The following is a 22,995-nucleotide window of genomic DNA, read 5'->3' on the forward strand; positions in this document are numbered from 1 at the left end:
GATCAAAATGACATGAAAAAAAAGGGTTGTTTGTAAAGTCGGTTTACGGACTATAATTTTACGCGATAACGTCATAAGAAAAATTGATGAAAAATTTCATACTTTTAAATTTTCAAATATTATTTACAGTTTTTGCAAATTTAATTTAAATAATTTGTTTAAATATAATCACGTCTCTTTGACATTATAAGTAGAAGGAATTTCTCGAACGGTGGTTGGCCGGTTCTTGCACGCTCGGCTGAGGTGGAACGTGACAATTTTCCGTGCGTGCAGCCGGCGTTCATCACTTTATAAGACGTTATCACGTCAAAAAATATATTTTCAGTTCAAAATTTGAAGGCAAGATACTGCGTCACGTGCCGTTGATTTCGAGACAGTGTTCCAACTCACTATCCCCGGCGAGTTGCACTAATGTCCCGGCATTACTGCAGCATTTGTTTCGTTTTGTCTTCCGCGATGGGTTGTTGACAGGTTAGTTACTCAGTGTCGTGACTTTATAGGTAAGTGTTCTGTCGCGACGTTGCTCGCTTTCTTTCTTATCTCTCGCGTAGCGGCGCAGCGAAACTTCATAAAACTGAAGCAAAAAAAAATTGGTTGTCTGTAAAGTCGGTTTACGGACGATAGTTTAATTGTCAACGTCATAACAAAACATTGATGAAATGATTGCATACTTTTATGAATAAAATTGAATCATTTTTATTGAATTATCACTATTTTGTATGGATAAGTACAAAGAAGGAGTGAAATGAAATCTACAATTTAATTGATGAATTTACTTTTATTTGCACTCATTAATTCCAATATGTTTATTACTTTATCGAAGAGATTGTTTTAACTATAACTTTTATACATGTTTGCTATTTAACTTCTTCCAATCTGTGTTATTCTGTTAAGGATAGGACGATGATAGGAAAAGTAGGAAACGAATGGGAGTGTTTCAAGTTTAATGTGCCTCGCAAAAATCAAATCGATGGTTGTTCCAATCGAGTGGAAGAGAGATAGATGCGGCGCAAGCGTACAATGAGCGTAACGGGACAATGAGCGTAACGGGACAATGAGTCATACTTTTTCGTGCGTGCAGCCGGCGTTCATCGATTTATTAGACGTTGTCACGTCAAAAAAAGATATTGTAACTTTGCGCAACACGTGGCTATGATTTGATGCAGTTTTTTTTACATACGCCATAGCAGTTTTGCACTGTTAGTCGTGGAAAAAATTTCTAAAATAAAAAAAATATGAAGATAAAAAATTCACAGAAAACAAGACTGTATCAGCTGATGTCGGGCAAACGAAACCAAAGATGAAACTAAAAAAAAAGTAGTATGGAACACAACGACGACAGCACAAACAAAAAATTTTCAACATATAAAAATATCAGACAGCACAATAGTTCCGTGGCATCTGTTGTCACTGGAAACTTTCTGTGTTCGTCCGCAAGCGAGAAAACAACAAAGCAGTATTCGCGCATGCGCCTATCTGAAACTGTTAGAGTTACTCTTTAATTGTGACCTTGAACCAAAACCCTAGAACGCTTACAGTTGATACTATCGAAATTTATCATTCTTTTAAATATAAAATTTATTTATTTATAATATTAATATTTACAATTTTAGGGACATACTGTATTTGCTACATGTTTGAACTATTCGTTACATACCTACTTACAAGACTAGCATTGATACACGTTATTTATTAATAGCATACCTACCTTAATTTACCGACTTACGGTACGTTTAACGCATTTTGGCAGAATCACAAAACCGCTTTCATATATAGGCTATATGAAATTTGCAATCACGTGAGGTCTATAGCGACAACGATGGGAAAAATACGAAGGTTCAATAGCAATTAAATGTCCACTCTCTACTAGTTTTTTTTTTTTTAGTATACGCGTAATGAGATTTCCCGTATTGTTAGAACTTCGATTGTAATGCTATGTTGTTTTATTTTTGTTTAGATTAATTTGCAAATGGTCATTTTTTCGAAAATGAGAATTTTCTCGTTTTAAATGAATAGCCTACCCGCAGCGGTTTCCAAATGGTCGCGACCCACTAGTGGGAAAAGAAAAGAAAAGATAAGAAAAATCAAAACAAATCGAATTGTGTGCGAACACATATCTATTGTTAAATAAATAACTGTTTTACTACAAAGTGCTTACATTTTGTCAATCATTTTCAAATCAGAACACAAATTGTTTATCAATAATCAATCGGTATCTTTAAAAAAAAGCATATATATTTGCAGTAATTGATGGTAAATTATATATACATAAGGAAGGGATACATTACAAATAAGTTTTTTTACTCCACCATGGACCGATAGACCGTGGAGGTATTCCTATAGGGAAAGGTGGGTCGCCAGCTGAAAAAGTTTGGGAATCACTGGCCTACCGTATTATAAAAAATTTGCCGTCACTCAAGTTAAAATATTTGCTAAGATGCGCCACGCTGTTTACGTATTATAACTTCACAATAATTAAACACGCGGTTTTTTTGGTGTTAATAATATTAGCCTGTTTGTCTACGCAACGTGTTTCAAACACTTCGTAAGTTATATACACTGAAAGAAATTTTTGTATATTTTACAAGGAAAATCCCCACTGAAACTAACACAATAAAATAAGCAAATAAAGCATTTTAATAACCCTCGCTTGTCGATAAGTAGGGGCAGGAAATTTTCGCGAAAAAATATGAACGCCTACTAGACTGCTACAAGGTATACCCACACCAGCGGTTTCTTCCTTGTGATTGGCGGCCGTCTGCGAGAGAAGTCGTTGCCTTGTCTGGCCGAGCCACTCAGGACGCGTTTGCTTCCACACTGAATTAGTGTGATTGGTTGTTGTAACAATCGACATGCACCTCAAAGTAACTCACCCAATCACGAAACACAGACGATGCTGCAGTGTTTTAACTTCCAGCTTCTCTCGGGATCTTTTAGCGAAATTTTCATGGCCCTATCGATAACAGGTCGCATCTTGTGGCGGGGTCACACGTGATTGGCTAACCACTTCTCCTTTTTTACAACTGGCTGAGAGTCCTCAGGGGCGTGTCTAGATTCCTGTGGTCCAATCACCTCCGTGGAACAGAAGTACAGGTAGGGTCTATATGGGCTTCAAAGCTCTGATACCTGATGAACTCGGGAAAAAAATGTGGCACTACCTAAACGGCATTAATTAAAAAAAAGAAGAAATAATTTGTGTTTTCGAGAACGTTCATCTGTATTGGGCCTAGTTTATGTGATACCTTCCAAATTATTGTATTTAACAGTAGGTATTACTTATTAGTAGAACCACGGAATTTTCGCGCATTCATGTAGTCGCAAGCTAAAATGCAAACCTCCACACTCTCGCACTGTGTTCGTGATTGGACCGCAGTTATCTGGACACGTCCCTCTACGACCGTGAGCCAATGATGCCCAGCTAGGAGAGAAGTAAGCGAATCAGGTAGTGCCAAATAACAAGGATAAAAATGTCCTCGCTAAGAAATCAACCAATGGGAAAGTAAACATGGGTCGAGCACACCTATAACTTTGAATTCTATCCTGAGGCCAAGGAAATCCGCGAAATTTCCGGGACTCTACTTATTAGATTTAGTCCCTGTTAAATGTACTGTTGGCGTACGTGTAGAATATAGTTGTCTTGTACGTAGTGTTTATCGTAATTGCATTTTTTTAAGAAATATTTTTATGACCATTCCCGGGTATTAAATTAGATATTATTGATATAAAAAATATGTATAAAATCTAAAGCTATTATATATTTTCAAAGAAACGCTGTTCTTAATATGATTAAAATTTAAATTCAATAGTTTTTGTTCCTATATTTTTTAACTTAGTAGAAAGAAAAAAATTCCGCTGTACCTTTAAGCGTAGGGGAGACCGGGGCTGGTTGTAACAGGGGCAGGTTGTAACAGGGCGAATAGTTCCACGACCAGCCACAAGAGCGTATCATCGTTTCAGCCATCAAGGCACATTATGATGCCTTCAGTGCGAGTGGTAACACTGTGGCAGTCGGACGATTTCACTGGCGACAAGAAGGAAAAATTTGTTTTTGGACGAGGTAAGTAAATATTGTTTGTTTGACTGACATTCGTATTGTACGTAATGTATAGGGAGTTTAGAAAATGTCTTCGGGGCAAAATAATCTCCTAAGCTTTAGGTTCTGATATGTTTTGTTGGCATTGGAAACAAATACAAACTATATGGTAAAATTAAATGTGTTCTATAATGATGTCACATGGGGTAGGTTGTAACAGCGAAATTAATCTGTTACAACCTGCCCCACGTACTGTTACAACCTACCCCGTGACCACGTTTACCTAATTTATTGTTCCTTTTAAGTCTTTTATGAAAGAAAAAAAATACATTTTAAACGGTTTTATCTTGTAGATGTAATTAATAACTTCCAGTCAAATTTTAATTTCAGATGCGTAACTACAAAAGAAAAACCGACAAAGGAAAATATTCTATTGACATGTTGGAGAAAGCAGCTGAAGTTGTAAGAGAAGGAAGATCTGTTAGGCATGCTGCGAAAACGTACAACATCTGCCATGTGACACTTGGGAGGTACATAAAAAAGAAAAACAAACGTAAGTTGCATTCATTAATGAATTTTCTTAATTACATCTGCTTGATTTCTAACATAAATACGTCTCAACAATGGGTTGTAAACGTTTTTTATTGTATTAGTACAAAAATATGGTTTTGCGTAGTTTAGATTTTCTTATGTGAAAACAGGAGCAAAATTAACATAGGCCTGTATGGTTTTTCTATTGTTTCAGGTTTAAATGCAGTCGATATTAATTTTCGAGAGGAGTGGAAACCTTTGGCTGGTTATTATGGGAACAGACAGGTATTTACACCTTTGCAAGAGATCGCTCTTGTTTCCTACATAAAAACATGTTCTGACATATATTTTGGACTCACTCCACGTGATGTACGTCATCTTGCATTCTTATGTGGGAAGAAGTATAATGTTCCCATGCCAAACACATGGAGTGACAAAGAACTAGCAGGTGCAGATTGGCTCTCTTCCTTTTTAAAGCGCCACCCAGACCTTTCCATTCGGACTCCAGAGGCAACTAGTTTGGGAAGGGCTTCTAGTTTTAATCGTGCCAACGTTTCCAAATTTTTTGACAAACTCTCTGAAGTTTATGATCGCCATTCTTTCACAGCTAATGACATTTGGAATGTAGATGAGACCGGGGTCACTACTGTCCAGAATCCTTCAAAAATCGTAGCAAGAAAGGGGGTAAAACAAATTGGAGCAATGACATCATCTGAACGAGGGCAGTTAGTTACTCTAACTGTAGCAGTAAATGCTGCTGGAAATGCTATCCCTCCTATGTTTATTTTTCCTAGGGTAAGGTATTATGATCACTTCATCAGAGATGGTCCAACTGGATGTATAGGTGCTGCAAATAAGTCTGGCTGGACTACGGAGGTAGAGTTCTTGCTTTTTCTTAAGCATTTTGTTTCTTGTATTCGTTCGAGCCCAGAGAAACCTATCCTCCTCCTTCTAGACAATCATCAGTCGCATTTAGCTCCTGACTGTTTAGATTTTGCCAAAGAAAATGGCATTGTAATGCTATCGTTCCCACCTCACTGCACTCATCGCCTTCAGCCACTTGATCGAAGTGTTTTTGCCCCACTCAAAAAACAGATCAATAGGGCAATGGATGCATGGTTGAGGAACAACAAAACACCAGAGAGCACAGTTAAGCCTATGTCAATCTATGATATTCCCTCAATCTTAAAGATAGCTTTTCCACTGCCACAACGCCAAGAAATATCCAACAAGGATTTGAGAAATGTGGAATACATCCTTATAATAGGGAAATATTTCAGGATGCCGATTTCGCTCCTTCGTTTGTGACAGACAGGCCTGATCCAGACTTAGCACCAAGTTGTTCACACGATGTGTCCAGGGATTCACAAGGAACACCAGTTCAATCTTTTTCTAACTGTTCCCACACACCAGAGAAGTTTTCTCCAGAAGTGGTTCTACCTCTTCCTAAAGTCGCTCCAAGGAAAAGGAAAGGAGGAAGAAAGACCAGGAAAAGTGCCATTTTGACGGATACTCCAGAGAAGAAAGCCATTGAAGAAGAATTTGCGAAACGAGGAACACCAGGCTTGATTAAGATAAAAGGGAATGTATCACAAACGCGCATGCCTGCAAAATCCACGCCCAAACGTTCTCTAAAACGAAGATCAGCAGAGTGCAGCTCATCAGAGGAAGAAAGCGAGTGCTTTTGTTTAGTGTGTTTGGAATCATTCTCTACAAGCAAACCAGGAGAGGAGTGGGTTCGTTGTCTAAACTGCCAGTTATGGTCGCATTTTTCTTGTGCAAAAAAATCTAAAATGTATATTTGTCATAATTGCCAATCAGATGAAATCTCTGAGTGAGGACCACTGTTCATTTAATATTTGACAAACTGAAGTTAAACAAGTGAAAAAATAATAATTTTTGTTGAAATATATTGTATAAGTAGTAATTTGTTATAAGTAATCCCAGTAAAAATTATATTTTACCTTGTAGTAATGTTGTTACAACCTACCCCAATGTGTGTTACAACCAGCCCCGCCTCGGGGCAGGTTGTAACACTTTACACTTCCGAGGTTTTAGATTTGTACAGAAAAATATGCTAGAGGAAATTTTATGTAAAAATTGTTTTGTAAAAGTAGAATAACTACTGAATAAGTTAGCTCAATCAGAAGTGCCGTTTATGTTATCCATGATCAGATAAAAAAATAAAATAGCGAAACTGTTACAACCAGCCCCGGTCTCCCCTATATACCTACATTCTTCGCTTTTTGAACTTAAAGATCCGTTTTTTTGTCCATAAGTTACCTTTTATGGTTACTATTGAGCCTTTAAAAAGTTTTGCATATGTTCTGGTTGCATATTCCACTCTTCTTCTTTTCAGCGAGAATAGAAATCTTCTATTTTAGATTTTCATATATTCCTCAGTATTATAACTTGTATTTTAAAAGTTAAAACAAAATTCCTGTTGGGGTGCGTGTGAAATATTGACAGGTGTCCAAAAATAACAATTTTTCTCTTTAATTTTTGACTGCTGTTTGTACGGTATCAAGTCAGTATTTGTCAGTCAATAGGTGATAACTATCGTATAGATAATTAAATTTCAGTTACAAGTAATAATAATAATAATTCATAAAAATTAAAATTGGACGCGACTAAATTATATCACGTATGTCCAAAAAAATAAAGAAATTGATGCTTTAACGATTTTTTTTAATTTTTATCTTTAATTTAAATTATGGAAAACTTATTAAGGTGTCTGTTATAAAGGAATCAACTTTGCGGAGTTGTTTTGAAACAAGACTTTACATTTAATTATACATTAATGCACTGAAAATATGCTGACAATAGATATTCTCCCATTGGTTTAGCCTTTTTGAAGTTATACTTCTGTAGGCGCGTTATGGATCGCACACAACACGTAACAAAAATTGACAGGCTGAAAAAAGCTTACATACAAATAAAATTATATATTTGCTTTTAAATCGTACATTTTAATGATTTATTTTGTTTACCGGCTCATATTATTTAAAAAAATTATTTATTGTGAATATAAGTGATAGAATTTGTGTTTAAAATAAAAAATTTCTAGTGTATTTATATAAGTGAGGTTATGTTCCCGTGTGTATAATTAATTTGCATTATATATTATTACATTAATTTTTATACACGTGTTTGCACTAAGTATTTTTTTAAAATATGATTAAATTATTACTTTACCAACCGTATTTATAATATCACTGCAGACCTTTAATATTTTATTTCTATTAATATTTGCATGCAATATTAAAGTTAGTTTTATATTACGCCAAGAAGGTATTAACTTTAAACGCGCGTAGATAAGTACACGCACCCTTTTTTTTTATTCGAGTGGACATGCTAATTGATATGCTGACATTAAAAATAATAAGGTAAGTTATCCTGGGAAGAAGGAGAAAAAAAATTGGTCCATTCAATATTTTTTATTATTTTTTTTCGAAGGCATAAATTAATTTGGGAAGGACGTGAACAGCTGGGTCGCTCTGATGGGTGCTGAAGGCAGGTTCGCCCACCCGACAGCCCACCTGGGCGGCCACCGACTAGTTAGTCTAGTTTACCGTTAAATATGTCGACATCTCCCCGCGCGCCGTGAAGGATGACCGTGTGCCACGGGCTCACGTCTTCTACGCTGTAAAAAGAACGAGTCGAGACTCATCAACCTGCTTGTGGTTCCACGTCAGATCGCTAACACCACTGCGTCTGTTCCGGCAAATTACTTGATAGCATTTAAAAAAAAAAAAAAATTGATTGTCTGTAAAGTCGGTTTACGGAAGATAGTTTAACGTGACAACGTCATAACAAAACATTGATGAAATGATTGCATACTTAATTTTTATTGAATTATCACTATTTTGTATGGATACAAAGAAGGAGTGAAATGAAATCTACAATTTAATTGATAAATTTACTTTTATTTGCACTCATTAATTCAAATATGTTTATTACTTAAACGAAGAGATTATTTTAACTAGGTATAACTTTTATACATGTTTGCTATTTAACTTCTTCCAATCTGTGTTATTCTGTTAAGGATAGGACGATGATAGGAAAAGTAGGAAACGAATGGGAGTGTTTCAAGTTTAATGTGCCTCGAAAAAGTCAAATCGATGGTTGTTCCAATCGAGTGGAAGAGATATAGATGCGGCGCAAGCGTACAATGAGCGTAACGGGACAATGTGTGTAACGGAACACTTTTTTTTTGCATGAACCCGGCGTTCATCAATATTAGACGTTGTCATGTCAAAAGATTCCTTTGAAACAAGTTGCCTGGAAATATTTTGTGATGAATACTGCAAGAAACTGTAACCTTGTACCAACACGTGGCTGTGGTATTTATTTCGAAAATTGGCGCGTCATTTTATATTTTTGTTGCTGTTTCATTCAAGCTTTTTTGTTTACCTATGGAAAAGAGAATCGAATATTCAACGATTAGGCTTTATTTTGTTTTATTATGCTTATACGCAGATAATACTGGAAATAAAATATCAAGTACAAAGGCAGGGTTTATAATTTTTTTTCAAGTTTTTAACTTCTGTAGGAGCGGTTTAATTATATATTTTTAGTGATAGAAATTGGAAAACCAAGTTGTGTGCAGGTTTACTATGTAAAGATTGTTATTAACTAACTGGGATGACCTGGGTGAGAAAAGCAGAATATTTTTGTTATTCGTGAAAATATTTTAATAATACGCTGACTTAGTAGCGGATGCACGCGATGCTGTCTTCATTTTTTTTCCCCTTCTATTAGCATGTGCGTTTCGAACAAGGCGTACAGTAAGGCAAGCTGACTCTACGAAATCAACCATCTCGAGACTGCGACAGAAAGGACTGTCGCCTTTGTAGCCGCGACTTTCTGTCGCCCGGTCGCTGCGACAGAAAGTCGTCCTTCTGCAAGTGCCTAGTCAGGGGCTGTTATCTGTGCTAGCGAGGCGGGATGATAAGCGCGACGCTCGCTGGTGCTTCTAGCGCGGTGTCTCCTCTGGACTGGCGCGCAGTCTTCTCGTCGTGCATCGAGCGGCGACCGTGACATCACACGGCGGAGAAATGAAGATGAAGGTGTAATGCAAGTCCCTTTAGCGCTTTCAAGAATCTGTACCGGGTGCTTCATGCCTGAAAATTGCTCCGAAAACACGCATTTTAGCCATATTTTTTTAAAACTCTTCTTTAAAAAAAAACACAGTAAAACAAATCAACTACTTATCGTCTCCTAAGCGAGTTCTTAAAAATGCGTGTGTGTTGCCCGGGCAGACAGGGGCCTTAATGCCTCCTCGCGTTGTCGCGGCGAGTTTCGGGAACGATTTCTTGCGGCGTCCCCGCATCAGCGACCGCGCGTATGCATGACGTGACGCCTGGTGATTGGAGCGGGCCACGCCCCTCCTGGGCTCCCATGTCTGTAAACACCCCCCCTTCCCCTTCACCCCTTCACCACCTCTCACCGGGCCGCGAGTCCAGGTAGCTCGCGTTTCGAACCAATTTCCAATTTTTTTTTTTGACGTGATCGACGGCGACCGAGTTTTTTTTTTTAATGACGGGCCTCCCCTCTCCCTTTCGTGGACCAGTCGTTTTCAATCAGGACCAGGGGATGCTCCGAAGATCCTCCGACTGCCCCGTGACGTCGACTGAGGCATGAACCCGTCTTTCCCACGCCTGCGCGCCCGGAGTGTCAATCCGTAAAGCGGACGCACCACAACGCCGAAATACACAGAGAAAAAGGTTTGCTTAAATCGAACAAATATTTGTTTGTATATGGCAAAACAAATATTTACTTGCTGTTACAAAAAAATATTTTGTTAGCTTAACCAAAATTGGTAAGTAACAAAAATAAGTTGTTACACCTAACCAAATATACCTACAGTTGAGTTGAAAAAAAAAAAAAACATTTTGTTGCGTCAACAGAATCTTTCCTACTACAAAATACTTGTTTGAATTAACAAATTATATACGAACAAATATTTTGGTGAGGCAAACAATCCTTTCTCTCAGTGTACCACAACGCCGAACGTACAATAACGCCGAATACCATAACGCCGAAATGCCAAATTGACCGCAACGCCGACAGCTAGAAAACTGCTGTGTACCACCACGCCGAATTACCACAACGCCGGAATACATTAACGCCGAAAAATGTCATTGCAGGACTGCCACAAAGGTTAGGTTAGGTAAGGTTAGCACACAAATTTATTCAGTTGTTTTTCATTTTACGCTGTGGTACACAGCAGTTTTCTTGCTGTCGGCGTTGTGGTCAATTTGGCATTTCGGCGTTATGGTTTTCGGCGTTATGGTTTTCGGCGTTGTGGTATTTCGGCGTTGTGGTAACGACCGGTGTCAATCTGTAAAGCGCACCATAGGTACACCAGCGGATATGCTCGGCGCATGGCCGCTACCACACACCACACGAGCATGCTCGTCTCTTTCTCTGATAAACACAGTCAATGTTGTATTTGCACGGTGGCTGCAAGCAGCATTGCACTGTTTGGCGGATTAATTTATTTTTTTTGGATGAAGAGCCACTAAAAGAGAAACGAATAGTTTGGTCTAAAAGGTGACATATCACTGCTGATAGAGCTGGAAATCTCAGGAGCCAACAGACCTGCATAGTTGTTTGAGGATGGATAAATGTACATTCACGTTCATATTCACATTTCTCTGGCTTCTTTTTTTCCACCGGCTGTTCGTAGCACTCTTGTTTGACATGCCTATTGACATATTCCTTACTCCTTATATCCCACACTGGTCGAAGAGTGCATGTAAATTTATGAACCCCTCCCAAAAAAACTTTAAAAGACATGATGATTAGAGACCGGAAAAATTCGCGGATTAATTTCACGACAGCCTAAAATTCATATAGTTGTACCTCAGTGCTGCCTCTGCTATTGGCTCACAACTCACCTGGACGACTCTGGGCCAATGAGAAACACTCAACCGAAGCTGTGTCGGAATCACAGGCTGCTACGTTGGGATACCTTCACAAGACAGCAGCCAATGAGAGGGGGACATTTGACCGAGTGTACGTGGAACTATTAAGTTCATCCTAGAGGTCATTAAAGCCGCGAATTTTTCCTGTCCCTAATGACGATGCGACAAGAGTGGGCTCGGGGCGAGCATGTTGGGACCTGCCACACACTGGCATATGCTCGGTCCGGGGCCCGGCTCGGAGGGAACTGCTATGCTCGGTCCGGGGCTCGGCTAGGAGGGAACTGCTATGCTCGGTCCGGGGCTCGGCTCGGAGGGAACTGCTATGCTCGGTCCGGGGCTCGGCTAGGAGGGAACTGCTATGCTCGGTCCGGGGCTCGGCTAGGAGGGAACTGCTATGCTCGGTCCGGGGCTCGGCTAGGAGGGAACTGCTATGCTCGGTCCGGGGCCCGGCTCGGAAGGAACTGCTATGCTCGGTCCGGGGCTCGGCTAGGAGGGAACTGCTATGCTCGGTCCGGGGCTCGGCTAGGAGGGAACTGCTATGCTCGGTCCGGGGCTCGGCTAGGAGGGAACTGCTATGCTCGGTCCGGGGCTCGGCTAGGAGGGAACTGCTATGCTCGGTCCGGGGCTCGGCTAGGAGGGAACTGCTATGCTCGGTCCGGGGCTCGGCTAGGAGGGAACTGCTATGCTCGGTCCGGGGCCCGGCTCGGAGGGAACTGCTATGCTCGGTCCGGGGCTCGGCTAGGAGGGAACTGCTATGCTCGGTCCGGGGCTCGGCTAGGAGGGAACTGCTATGCTCGGTCCGGGGCTCGGCTAGGAGGGAACTGCTATGCTCGGTCCGGGGCTCGGCTAGGAGGGAACTGCTATGCTCGGTCCGGGGCTCGGCTAGGAGGGAACTGCTATGCTCGGTCCGGGGCTCGGCTAGGAGGGAACTGCTATGCTCGGTCCGGGGCTCGGCTAGGAGGGAACTGCTATGCTCGGTCCGGGGCCCGGCTCGGAGGGAACTGCTATGCTCGGTCCGGGGCTCGGCTAGGAGGGAACTGCTATGCTCGGTCCGGGGCTCGGCTAGGAGGGAACTGCTATGCTCGGTCCGGGGCTCGGCTAGGAGGGAACTGCTATGCTCGGTCCGGGGCTCGGCTAGGAGGGAACTGCTATGCTCGGTCCGGGGCTCGGCTCGGAGGGAACTGCTATGCTCGGTCCGGGGCTCGGCTAGGAGGGAACTGCTATGCTCGGTCCGGGGCCCGGCTAGGAGGGAACTGCTATGCTCGGTCTGACAGAGGCCGGACCAGCCCATATGCCCGGCTAGCACGTTCGCTAGTGCGTGGGGCGCTTCAGTTCACGTGCAAACAACTGTCATCACTAGGGACCGGAAAAATTTCGCGTATTTAATTACCTCTAGGATAGCCTCCGTTATCCTCTGCATTTCCCAAGCAAACACGCGTGTTCATTGGGTACTAAATTGTGAGGCGTCTCCACTGGGTAGCTTGTGATTCGACGCTTCTTTGGTCGATAACCTCTCATTGGCCCAGAGAGCTCCAGTTAAACTGCGAGCCAATAGCAGAACCAGCAGAATTGTACACATGTTTTAATTTCAGCCTATCACGAAATGAATCCGCGAATTTTTCCGGTCTCTAGTCATCGCCGCAGAAATTACTGTTCGCTGTGACACAGGGTTTGTGCTCTGCGCTGACCCAGCGCCTCCGCAATAGTGTTAGACCGTTCCCTGAACAAGCTTTCCGGTATCATAATAAAACAAAACAGAGTCAAATTTTTGAACATTCGATTCTCTTTTCCACGGTTTGAAAAAAAAAATGCTTGGATGAAACATCAATTGAAAAATAATAATATACGCCAATTTTCGTAAGAAATACTCAGTATTATCTTAGTATTAAGCAAAAATAACCATACTCATGTGTTGTACAAAGTTACAATATACTTCTTGGTAACTAATTTCCAAAGAGATCTTTTTAACGATCAGTAAAAAAAAAAATTATTTCTGTGATTGTAATATAATTATTGTATTTACACCCGTTAGCCTATACTTATTACAGGTAGTGAATACCTATCTGTTGAAAATATTAGAGAAGAACATGATGTAAGGGAGGTATCGTGACAGAATTACAGGAAGAGCCCTTAAATAATAGTTTTGACGGAAAATAAAAATAAGAAAAAAATATCAACACGGATTGGGAAACCGTGCCTTACTTAATTTTCTCTACATGACTAGCATCGTTTGAAGACCTGAATGTTCCTAGCGCTCTTAAGGGTGTTAAAAGCACGTTCAGTGAAACTGAAAAATATGTAACAGTGAATTTTGCATCACAAAATTATATTCTATTCAACGCGCAGCAGTTAGAAGGCCTGTCAGTTAGCAATCAAAAGAAACTAAGTACTTAATGTTGTATGAAGGAGACGAATATTACTTAAAATCCACATTATGTATTCTGTGGCCTTGTGACAAAAACAAGCAGAGAAATTTGATTTTAGTAATTTTTTGAGCGGAACGCATCGAGATAGCTACGTTTATTTGCAACCATAACTGCTTATAAATAATTACAACCAGAGAGAGTACATAGTAATTTTATTCTGAAGTTATAATAATATTAAATTGAGTGAATAATAGTTAAAAAATAAACTCCTTGAAATCTCTAATAATAAAAATGATAAAAAATATATTTTTTGTTTCGTCATTACTAGAGACCTGTAAAATTCGCGATTTCAAATCCCTAAAGGATAGATTCCATGATCCTCTATGCACTTGTGCAAATTACATCTGCTGATTGGTTACCGACTCGTAACACCTATTGACTGGAATGATCGTGATTCGCTAATTCTTCTGTTAAAGATTTTTCATTGGCCCAGAGTCCTTCAGATAAACTGTGGCCCAATCACTGAAGCAAAATAATGTCAAAAGTGTTTGGACTCTATCCTATCGCGAAATGATTCCGCGAATTTTTCAGGTCTCTAGTCATTACTGATTTTGTTCACAAGCCTACCATCGAATTGGTTCAGCTGATAAGTTTACAACCACATTCGGAACTAAAGTGAAAAGAAAGAGAATACCAAATAGATTTATTTCATGAAAGAAAAAAAACTTTCTCATCACCATTTTGCTAGCAAAACTTACCAGTTGGTGCACATCCTTTTATTTCTGTGACTAGCCTACTTTCAATATAGTGCATGGCTTGTAATTACTGCAAGTCCTTGATAGGTAAAGTGTAATTTGATCTTTATTTTTTTGTTAGTAAATTAGCATTTCTTTAATTAAAAAACCCATTAGTATATATACATGTTTACAGGCAATAAGAAGTCTATAGGTACAACCTACATGTTTTATGTAAAAAAAAGCAATTGACATAAATAATTTGTTTTAAAAAAATCATAGCTCATGGAAATTATAAAGCACTAAAGTCGTCCGATAGGTACTATATATTTTTCTATGAAGGAAGAAACTTGATTTTGCGTAAAGTTTAATGCCGTTTGGTAATATCTACTCGCGAGAAATAGAAAAAGGTTTAATCTTTCACAAAACTTTAAATAATGTATGGATGTCATATGTATATAATATGTTTATAAAATAATATATAAATAAATGAGTAAAAGTATAATAGATTGCAAATCAATGTGTTGTACACAATGTTTATACACCTATATTGTTTATGAAATTGAAGTTATGAAATCGTTGATGTAAAAAGTTCCTTATTGTATTTTTAAAGCAACTAAATTTTTTTATTTTCGAAATCGTTATATCTATGCAATACAGTGCACACACATATTGCCACGTGGCTACAATATGAAAAAGTATGGTTATTTGGGAACATTATGTTTCACAGGGTTCCCAAAAATGACGAATTAATCCTCATCTGAATTCAGTAGCAAATTGTATACATGATTTTAAAGTAAGAGCGGTTGGAAACCGCTATTTCACAAACAAACAAAAAATATATCACAATTTTAAAACCTGCAGCATTTGAAGTTGACTTTAAATTTTGGTGGTTTTGCAAGTTGATCTGGTCATAATTTTGTATTACAAAATTTTCTAAATCACAATGTTATCTCAATATTAGTAAGTAGCCCTACTAGTTTACCAGCTTTACGTTTTTAAAAAAGAAGGGTGTATGGTTTCATACGAAATGTAAGTGTATTTTTACTATTTTCAAAATTTTAAATTTACCACAACTGCAAGTTAATTTTGCTGTATCAGTGAATTGTGAACATATATATTTTAAACAATTCCAAAAATGTATTTTTTGTTGCTCAATAATCAAGTGATTTTTATCTATTATATATAAAATTCAATTATTTGACATTCGATTATATTTTCCATTGTTTAAAAAAATGCTTGAATAAAACACCAATTAAAAAATAAAATATGCTCCTATTTTCGCAAGAAATACTCAATATTATCTCGATAAACTTATTTCGTATATTCAAAAATAACCATAGCCATGTGTTACAATATCTTTCTTGTTGTATTAGAAACTATTTCTAGGCAACTGGTTTCCAAATAAATCCTTTTTTAAAATACAGAAAATTGTTTTTCTGTCCACACTAATACGTCATGAAGTCATACCGACGTGTCTAACTAGTTTAAAATAAATTACATTTGTTTCCGTCAATAGGCATATGTATTTTAGCAGTAGATATATCGTTGTCGTTAATCTGACAAATATGTTTTAATTTTATATTGATACAAGTATCCTTATACCTACTACTAAATGTTGGTACGGATAGAAAATAGGAAATTTATTATTTTAATATTTGTATGGGAATTTCACATGTAGCCTACACACAAATGAGTAATTTAACACATGTTTTTGAAAAAATCGAAGCCTATGACATACACTGGTTTTCCAGAAACAATACTATAAAAAGATGGTTATTTTTAATAATGACATTAAAAAGGGTTAAATTACTCAACTTTTGTTTACCTAATTTTACGAAGTTTTTACTGCTTTTCAACATGTTTTGTATAATTTGATTCGTGTATTGCTCTTGCTTTTTGAAGGGTTTGTGATTTTTGTTGTGAAGGTCCTTAGTATGACTTGCCCTGTTGTTTAGCAAGTAGACCACATGTGCGAATATATGATTGGTTACAAACGAAAAGTTATCATGAAATGAAAAAATATATATATTTCTTATATATATATTTAATAGTCAGACGTAGTAATTTAGTGTAATTAAATTAAAATTGTTAAATTGAGTTATTACCCGTAATTTAAATTGAAGGTATAATTAAAATATAAAGAAGGCCTGTAAACATTCTACAAATATTTTAACGCCTTTGTTGTAAAATATTTAATATGACGGATACAAATCTATATGGAATTTTGTTTGCTTGTACTTAAGCATTTATAAATGAGAAATGACGTTCTGGTGATATTATTTAGACTGTTATTTTGGTGTTACTAAAAATCCTGCTTATGCAAAACGGGGTTTCTGTGTTGAATGTTTTAAAATAAAATTACTCTAAAGTGATAGCTAATGCCACTTCTTGTGCCTCCACGGTAAAAAAAAATGCGTGCTTTTAATGGTAATATTTTCAAACTAGCTGTAATTTTGTTTGATGTAACACAAAAAATTATCAGTGCTGCACCTTACTGTGATTTACAAGACAATAATAATTAACACGAACAAGCAAGTATGCTACTATAGTTTGTTCATGTATCATAAACTTGGAGGTACAGCATAATTGTTTTGAAATTACCAATAACATTTAAAACTCACAAAATTGTGACTTGTAGTGTAAAAACTATTGACAGGTAACTAGTGTGCAAAATTTTCGTCTGTAGAAATCACTCGAATGCTTTGCTGTAAAACAACAGAAGAGCCGTATACCAACACTTTTTCAGTGGTCACTTCGCTTAAATGCAGTTTAATAGTTGGATACCTGTATAAGTACATTTGTGGTAACCACATTCATTCTTTATCACAAAGTTAAAAAAAAGTAAACAATTTATAATATTTTTGACCAATTTATAATATTTTTGACATTATCGTTACAACTATAGGCCAACTTCGTTATTGGTTAATCCTTACAGCATTACAGGTTATCAAATGTTTAACTTGACATAACTTATAGTTATGCTTGGTGTTTTATATAGGTATAGGTTACTTATGTTGTTTTCTTATACATTTGTGGTTCCTATGCAAACAGTAACTAGTTTTTACCTAGATAATCATTTATTTAGTGCAAGTAATAATGGGTGCATTCTACCTTATAGGCCTACAGGTGTAATATATTAGTTACGAAATAATGAAACATTGCAATTATTATAAAAACAGATGAATGTCATATATTTATTGGAATATATATAATACTATTTTTTTAAATTTTACATTCGTCAAACAATGGAACAGCTTAGAGAGAATCAATAAAAACATATCGACGTATAGAAGAAACTAGGAAAATGTATCGTTCATACCTTCGTTTCTCGATGCAGTCCGACGAAAGGGAAGAGAAAAAAAGATATAGCTCTATTTACACACACGCAACACAAAACGGAATATTTTTTTTGACCGCACCGTCATATGACTACCTATAATTAATACATAAATATCACAATAAAAACACACGAAAATCGACGCTTGTAACAACACGACAATTTGAGTGTTCTAAGGGTAGGTCTATATTTTTTACACTTTAAGCTATCTTGAAAAAAAAATATGCCTACGCGATTGTTCAATTTAGGGCCTAAGTGTTGCTGCGCTGGTTGAGAATGACATTCCCACAAAAAAAAAAAACAGGCTTAGAAGCAGCAGTCATGTAGACCTAAGTTTGACAGAAATGTTTACAAAACTTGTACAGTTATAGTAGGGGAAATAGTGAGCTTATAGATACACAATCCCACCCTGCCGTCAGCATTTAGAATGGTGTTAGACCAGGTTTTGCAAGATAGACTCCGCAGTATTGTGTACCTGCACATAGGCCTACACGGAGAGATGACATTTCATTGGCTGCCGCTGATGCTGTTAATACCTACGCCTAAGAGCTGTGCATTCGTTCAACCCATTAGTTTCGGAATCGATAGCTTTTAATCGTCAAATATTTTGTCGCGAATTTTCCTAACAACGTTTACAAAAAAATAATCATGATTTAATAATTCAGAAATTGCACGTATACAGTAAACTCTAGGTAGCAAGTCACGCCTTAATTAAGTGTTTTATGTGTTTTTAATTGCTTTAAAATAACACGTCGAAGGACTGAACTATAAACAAAATATTTTATCTCGTAATATTGCCAAGAACTAGTTGACATGTTCTGAAATACAAAATTTTGTGAAATTCCAAGTTTCTTACTCTAGCTTGTGAAATCAGACGATAAAAATTATTGTTTCCTAATGCAAACACGATAGGCAGTACCTGTATACCTAATTGACGAAGTAAAAAAAAAAAAGTTTATTTACAACAGTTTAGGATAGAAATTTTGTGAAGTTTATTTCGACGCAATATTTTTATTTTTACTGAGAAAAAAAATTGGTTCTTTAAGTCGAGGGATATGCATGGACCTAATAACGGAACATTTGATGTTCGTTTAAATACCCCCCCCCCCCCCCTTTTCACAGTGCATCAGCTCTTTGCCTGTTTTCTGGTTTAGAGGTCAAGAATCAACGTCAAAATAAGTCCGTGACGAAGTTTTCAAACCTCGGCGAACGTACATAAACAAAACATCAGCAGTGTGGCAGACAGCTGCAGCAGCCAATGACGAGACAGTGCGCCTAGGCCTACGTCCTAACGCCAAACACACTTAACATTTTTCGAAGTATGCAGGTTGCAAATCATCCAGGGATAAGTCTTTCTTTGAATCACTGCTATCCTCGTTAAACGCGCGGGGGTTTTCGAAGTTACGCGAATCAAATCTTATTATATTAATGAAATTCTCAAATATTTTTTTTTTGAGTCTACGGCAAAAACCCTTTCCGCGTGTGTTTAACAACGGTAATGAGTAGAGCCCGGAAATATTCGCCGTTTCATTTCGCGATAAGCTAGAATCCAGATGTCTTTAACTTTTTGCTGCTTCAGTGATTTGACCACAGGTTGTCCGAAGGAATCAGAACTAATGAATAATCCTCAACGAAAGAAGTATCGAATCAAAAGCATTCTAGTTAATAGTAGTCACGAGTCAGTAGCCAATGGGCAGATGTAATTTGTCGGAGTGCATAGAGGATCTTGGAGTCTATCCTGCAGGTCACTGAATTCGCGAATTTTTCCGGTCCCTAGTAATGAGTAACAAACTGTTCGTTGAAGAATGCTGGTTTCTAACGGTTGCGCAGATGTGGGACATATAAGTCGGAGGGAGACAAGTGGTTTGTGCCTGAGGGACATCGCGTTGACAGGTACCTAGTTCTGCCGACGAGGTGTTCCTAGAACTAGAGAGCGCGGAGGACAGTCGTCGACGGCTGAAGGGTCTCGTGGCTACAGGTAGTTCTGCCGACCAGGTGTTCCTAGCCGTAGAGAGCGCGGGAGGTATAGTCGTCGACGGCTGAAGGGTCGCGGCGACAGGTAGTTCTGCCGACGAGGTGTTCCTAGAACTAGAGAGCGCGGAGGACAGTCGTCGACGGCTGAAGGGTCGCGGCGACAGGTAGTTCTGCCGACGAGGTGTTCCTAGAACTAGAGAGCGCGGAGGACAGTCGTCGACGGCTGAAGGGTCGTGGCTTCCTAGGCGCAGAGCGCGCTGGGGGTATAGTCGTCGACGGCTCACAGCTTCTCGAGGGAGCGCGTGTTGGTGAGCAGCTCGCGGGTGAGCCGCCACACCTGCTTGGCCGCGTTCTCCATGGCGCTGGGCGACTTGCCCTTGAACAGGTCGAGGTGCGGCAGGAAGTAGTGCGGGCAGCGGCGGCACTGCAGGCACGAGATGAGCTGCAGCAGGATGCCGTTGAGGCGGTCCCCCAGACACGCCTCGTCCCACTCCAGCTCCCTGGGGTGCTTCTCGCACTCGTACAGCAGCAGCGTCTTGAGGTGGTAGGCGGCCACCGGGTTGCCGGGCAGGTCGAGGTGCCTGTCCCTCAGGGTCTTGAGGATGCTGAGGCAGCGCCGGCGACAGCCGCCCAGCAGCAGGCGGCCTTCCACCTCGGTGAAGGACAGCACCCACGCGTCGCCCTCCATGGCCGACTGCTTGCCCTGCAGCGTCACGCTCTCCTTGGACAGCAGGTCGAAGCCCTCGGTCTTCACCTCGGCCACGAGGTTGGGGTGCGGCCAGGGGATGTGCGGGATGGGCCAGTGCGCCGCCGAGCGCGGCCACACCCCGGAGCACTTGAAGGCCGGCGTGATCTGCACCACGTAGCGCTCCCTGATGCGCAGCTTCACCTCGGTCGTGTCGGCGATCATCTTGACGGCGTCGCGGTACGCGCACTTGTCGCACGCCTGCGCCACCAGCGTCTGGAAGCGCGAGCGGATCTTGCGCGCCGACAGGTAGCCCGAAGCCGTGATGAACTCCACCCACAGCGACATGGAGCGCTTGCGGCCGTCGGACAGCTTGAGCACCGCGCACCCGGGCAACGTGCCGTCGTCCACGAAGTTGAACACGCCCATCTGGTTGAGGTACAGCACCACCTCGAACTCGCCCGGAGACACCACGTCCAGGCCCTCGAAGCGGCCGTTGCACTCGGTCAGCGACGAGATGAACCGCGGCTCCTGCACCTCCACCTCCTTCAGCACGTCCTGAACCACCTTGCACACGTCGCGGATCGTCTTGGCGATCTGCACCTTGCGGTGCTGCACCCGCTCGCCGTAGTACTTGTTGATCTGGTACAGCATCTTGGACTGCGCCGCCATCATGTCCGGCGGCACCAGCATCGCTCCCCGGTGAGAGGGAGGGGGAGGTGAAGGTGAGCGCGCCTCGCGGCTACATCGCGTCTCCCGCCTCTTAAGAGCCTGCTCGACGCGCGCGCGTGCCTGTCCGCCGCGCGACTGCGCCCCTGCGCCCTGTCCGGCGGGAGGGGTCTCCCCTCCACTCCGCGGCCCCGCCCGGCGCTCCTCCCTCCGCGCCCCGCCGGCCAGTCGCGCGCCTCCGGCTCCTCCCACCCTCCCCTCCCCGGTGCGCGCCAGGCCACGCCCACTGCCGTGGCCCCGCCCCGCGTGATATATCGCCTCGCCTCTCCTCTCCCCCAGTCTTTCCCTTTTTTTTACCACGCGCGCTCGTCGCCTCGCTCGGAAATAACGCACGTCGCGAAATGACTCTTCGCGACGTGAAATATTTCTGCGTCGCCCGCAAGATGGCGTTGGCGACGAATTGTCGGCGATTGCTCGAACTCACCGCCATAATTAACAGGTAATTCGCAGCGGTTTCTATTTTTTTTTCTTGTCGAAACCCTCTAATTTATTGCAATTCGAGCCTTGCGGTTTTGACGTAGCCATAGGACATGATCATTTTTTTTTTTTTTTTTGCGAGTCACGCTTGAGCAATTCTCCAACAAGTCATGCAATATGCATGGTATTCTCGGCTCGTGATTAATGTAACTTGTATTATCGTGTCAGTAAACTGTGGTAAATGTTCAGTTATTAATGATTTTCGTTGACATTATGTTATTCTAGTTTCATAACTTTAAATGTTGCTATCTACCTACGTTTATTTTGCATGACAAATATTGCTTGTGTGTGTTAGAGTTGAATGTTGTTACTTTATTCCAATCCATTTAAATTTTATTTTGTTGTTCATTAAAATTACTCTTTCGAATTTTTCCACGTTAGTTTTACAACAATATAAAACATATTTTTCAACCACTGTTTCCCAAAAATAAATTCATGGCTGGTTAAATGTAGATGTTTGTCAACATCATTGGAATTGTTTCGTGTTTTAAGTAATAGTAAGACTTAGATATGCTATCTAATTTTGCAGTGTTGTGTAGGGCCTATCTATCGGTACCTATAGGCCTATATAATTAAATCGGTTTTTACAAAAGCATGTTACAAGTTGGGTGGAAATTTACGTTTATTGTAACCTGGAATTTAAGATTTGTCCATTGCAGCGAAAATTAACAATCCTAATTTTTCGAACTAGATCACAGTTAAATTTGGATGTTTTAATATCTTGTAAGCAGCCTAATCTTCGTTAAACTGAAGGTTATTTTGTATTGGCCTGCCCTAATGTATGAATCAAATTCAAGCATAGGTATTAATTAGGGCTACTAAAAGAAAAATGTAAACTGCTAAAGAAAGAAAAAAATCATTTTTAGCTTATAGGTTATCTAGTAGGACACGAATTCCAGTTTTTTCAGCTGCCTAAGCCCTTACAAAATTGGTGACTTAGACTTTCAACTACTTGGGCGTTTTGTAAAAAAGTAGTTTTGATTATAATGTGATGTTTAATTTAAACGATTAAACGTTATAGGCTTACTTTGTTACGGAGAGGGGTATGTTTCGCCAACGATAATTTAAAAAATGCGAAACTCAGTTAATTTTACTGAGAATTTTTCATTTCGACAAAGTGGTGCGTGTTTTTAAACTACGACAACCATAAACTTTAAAAATTGTGTTCCGTAATAAGTGACAACTGATAGGGTAGCC

General features: G+C 39.9%; 3 protein-coding genes across 9 annotated transcripts in view; 2 read left to right on the forward strand and 1 right to left on the reverse strand.

The window, feature by feature from the left end:
- Positions 1 to 22,995, forward strand: part of LOC134540806 (neurobeachin) — a 987,386-nt gene that overhangs the window by 837,607 nt on the left and 126,784 nt on the right. The gene's annotated exons all lie outside the window — the stretch shown is intronic.
- Positions 3,878 to 19,976, forward strand: LOC134540914 (uncharacterized). Its single transcript, XM_063383987.1, has 4 exons — positions 3,878 to 4,057; positions 4,424 to 4,586; positions 4,779 to 5,668; positions 19,827 to 19,976. Exons 2-4 carry the CDS (start codon positions 4,424 to 4,426, stop codon positions 19,974 to 19,976), a joined length of 1,203 nt encoding a protein of 400 aa, XP_063240057.1. The 5' UTR covers positions 3,878 to 4,057.
- On the reverse strand, positions 17,425 to 21,397 carry LOC134540804 (protein mab-21). The gene has a single exon (XM_063383735.1). It carries the CDS (start codon positions 21,283 to 21,285, stop codon positions 20,188 to 20,190), a length of 1,098 nt encoding a protein of 365 aa, XP_063239805.1. The 5' UTR covers positions 21,286 to 21,397; the 3' UTR covers positions 17,425 to 20,187.

This window comes from Bacillus rossius, chromosome 17, assembly GCF_032445375.1.
Source record: "Bacillus rossius redtenbacheri isolate Brsri chromosome 17, Brsri_v3, whole genome shotgun sequence".
NCBI lineage: Eukaryota > Metazoa > Arthropoda > Insecta > Phasmatodea > Bacillidae > Bacillus > Bacillus rossius.

Excerpts from the sequence above, each read along its gene's own strand:
- LOC134540914 (XM_063383987.1), top strand. The coding sequence starts at position 4,424 with ATGCGTAACTACAAAAGAAAAACCGACAAAGGAAAATATTCTATTGAC. Across the intron at positions 4,587-4,778 it reads CATAAAAAAGAAAAACAAAC|GTTTAAATGCAGTCGATATT; the intron begins GTAAGTTGCATT and ends CTATTGTTTCAG. Across the intron at positions 5,669-19,826 it reads TCAAAAAACAGATCAATAGG|GTACCTAGTTCTGCCGACGA; the intron begins GCAATGGATGCA and ends TCGCGTTGACAG.
- LOC134540804 (XM_063383735.1), bottom strand. The coding sequence starts at position 21,285 with ATGCTGGTGCCGCCGGACATGATGGCGGCGCAGTCCAAGATGCTGTAC.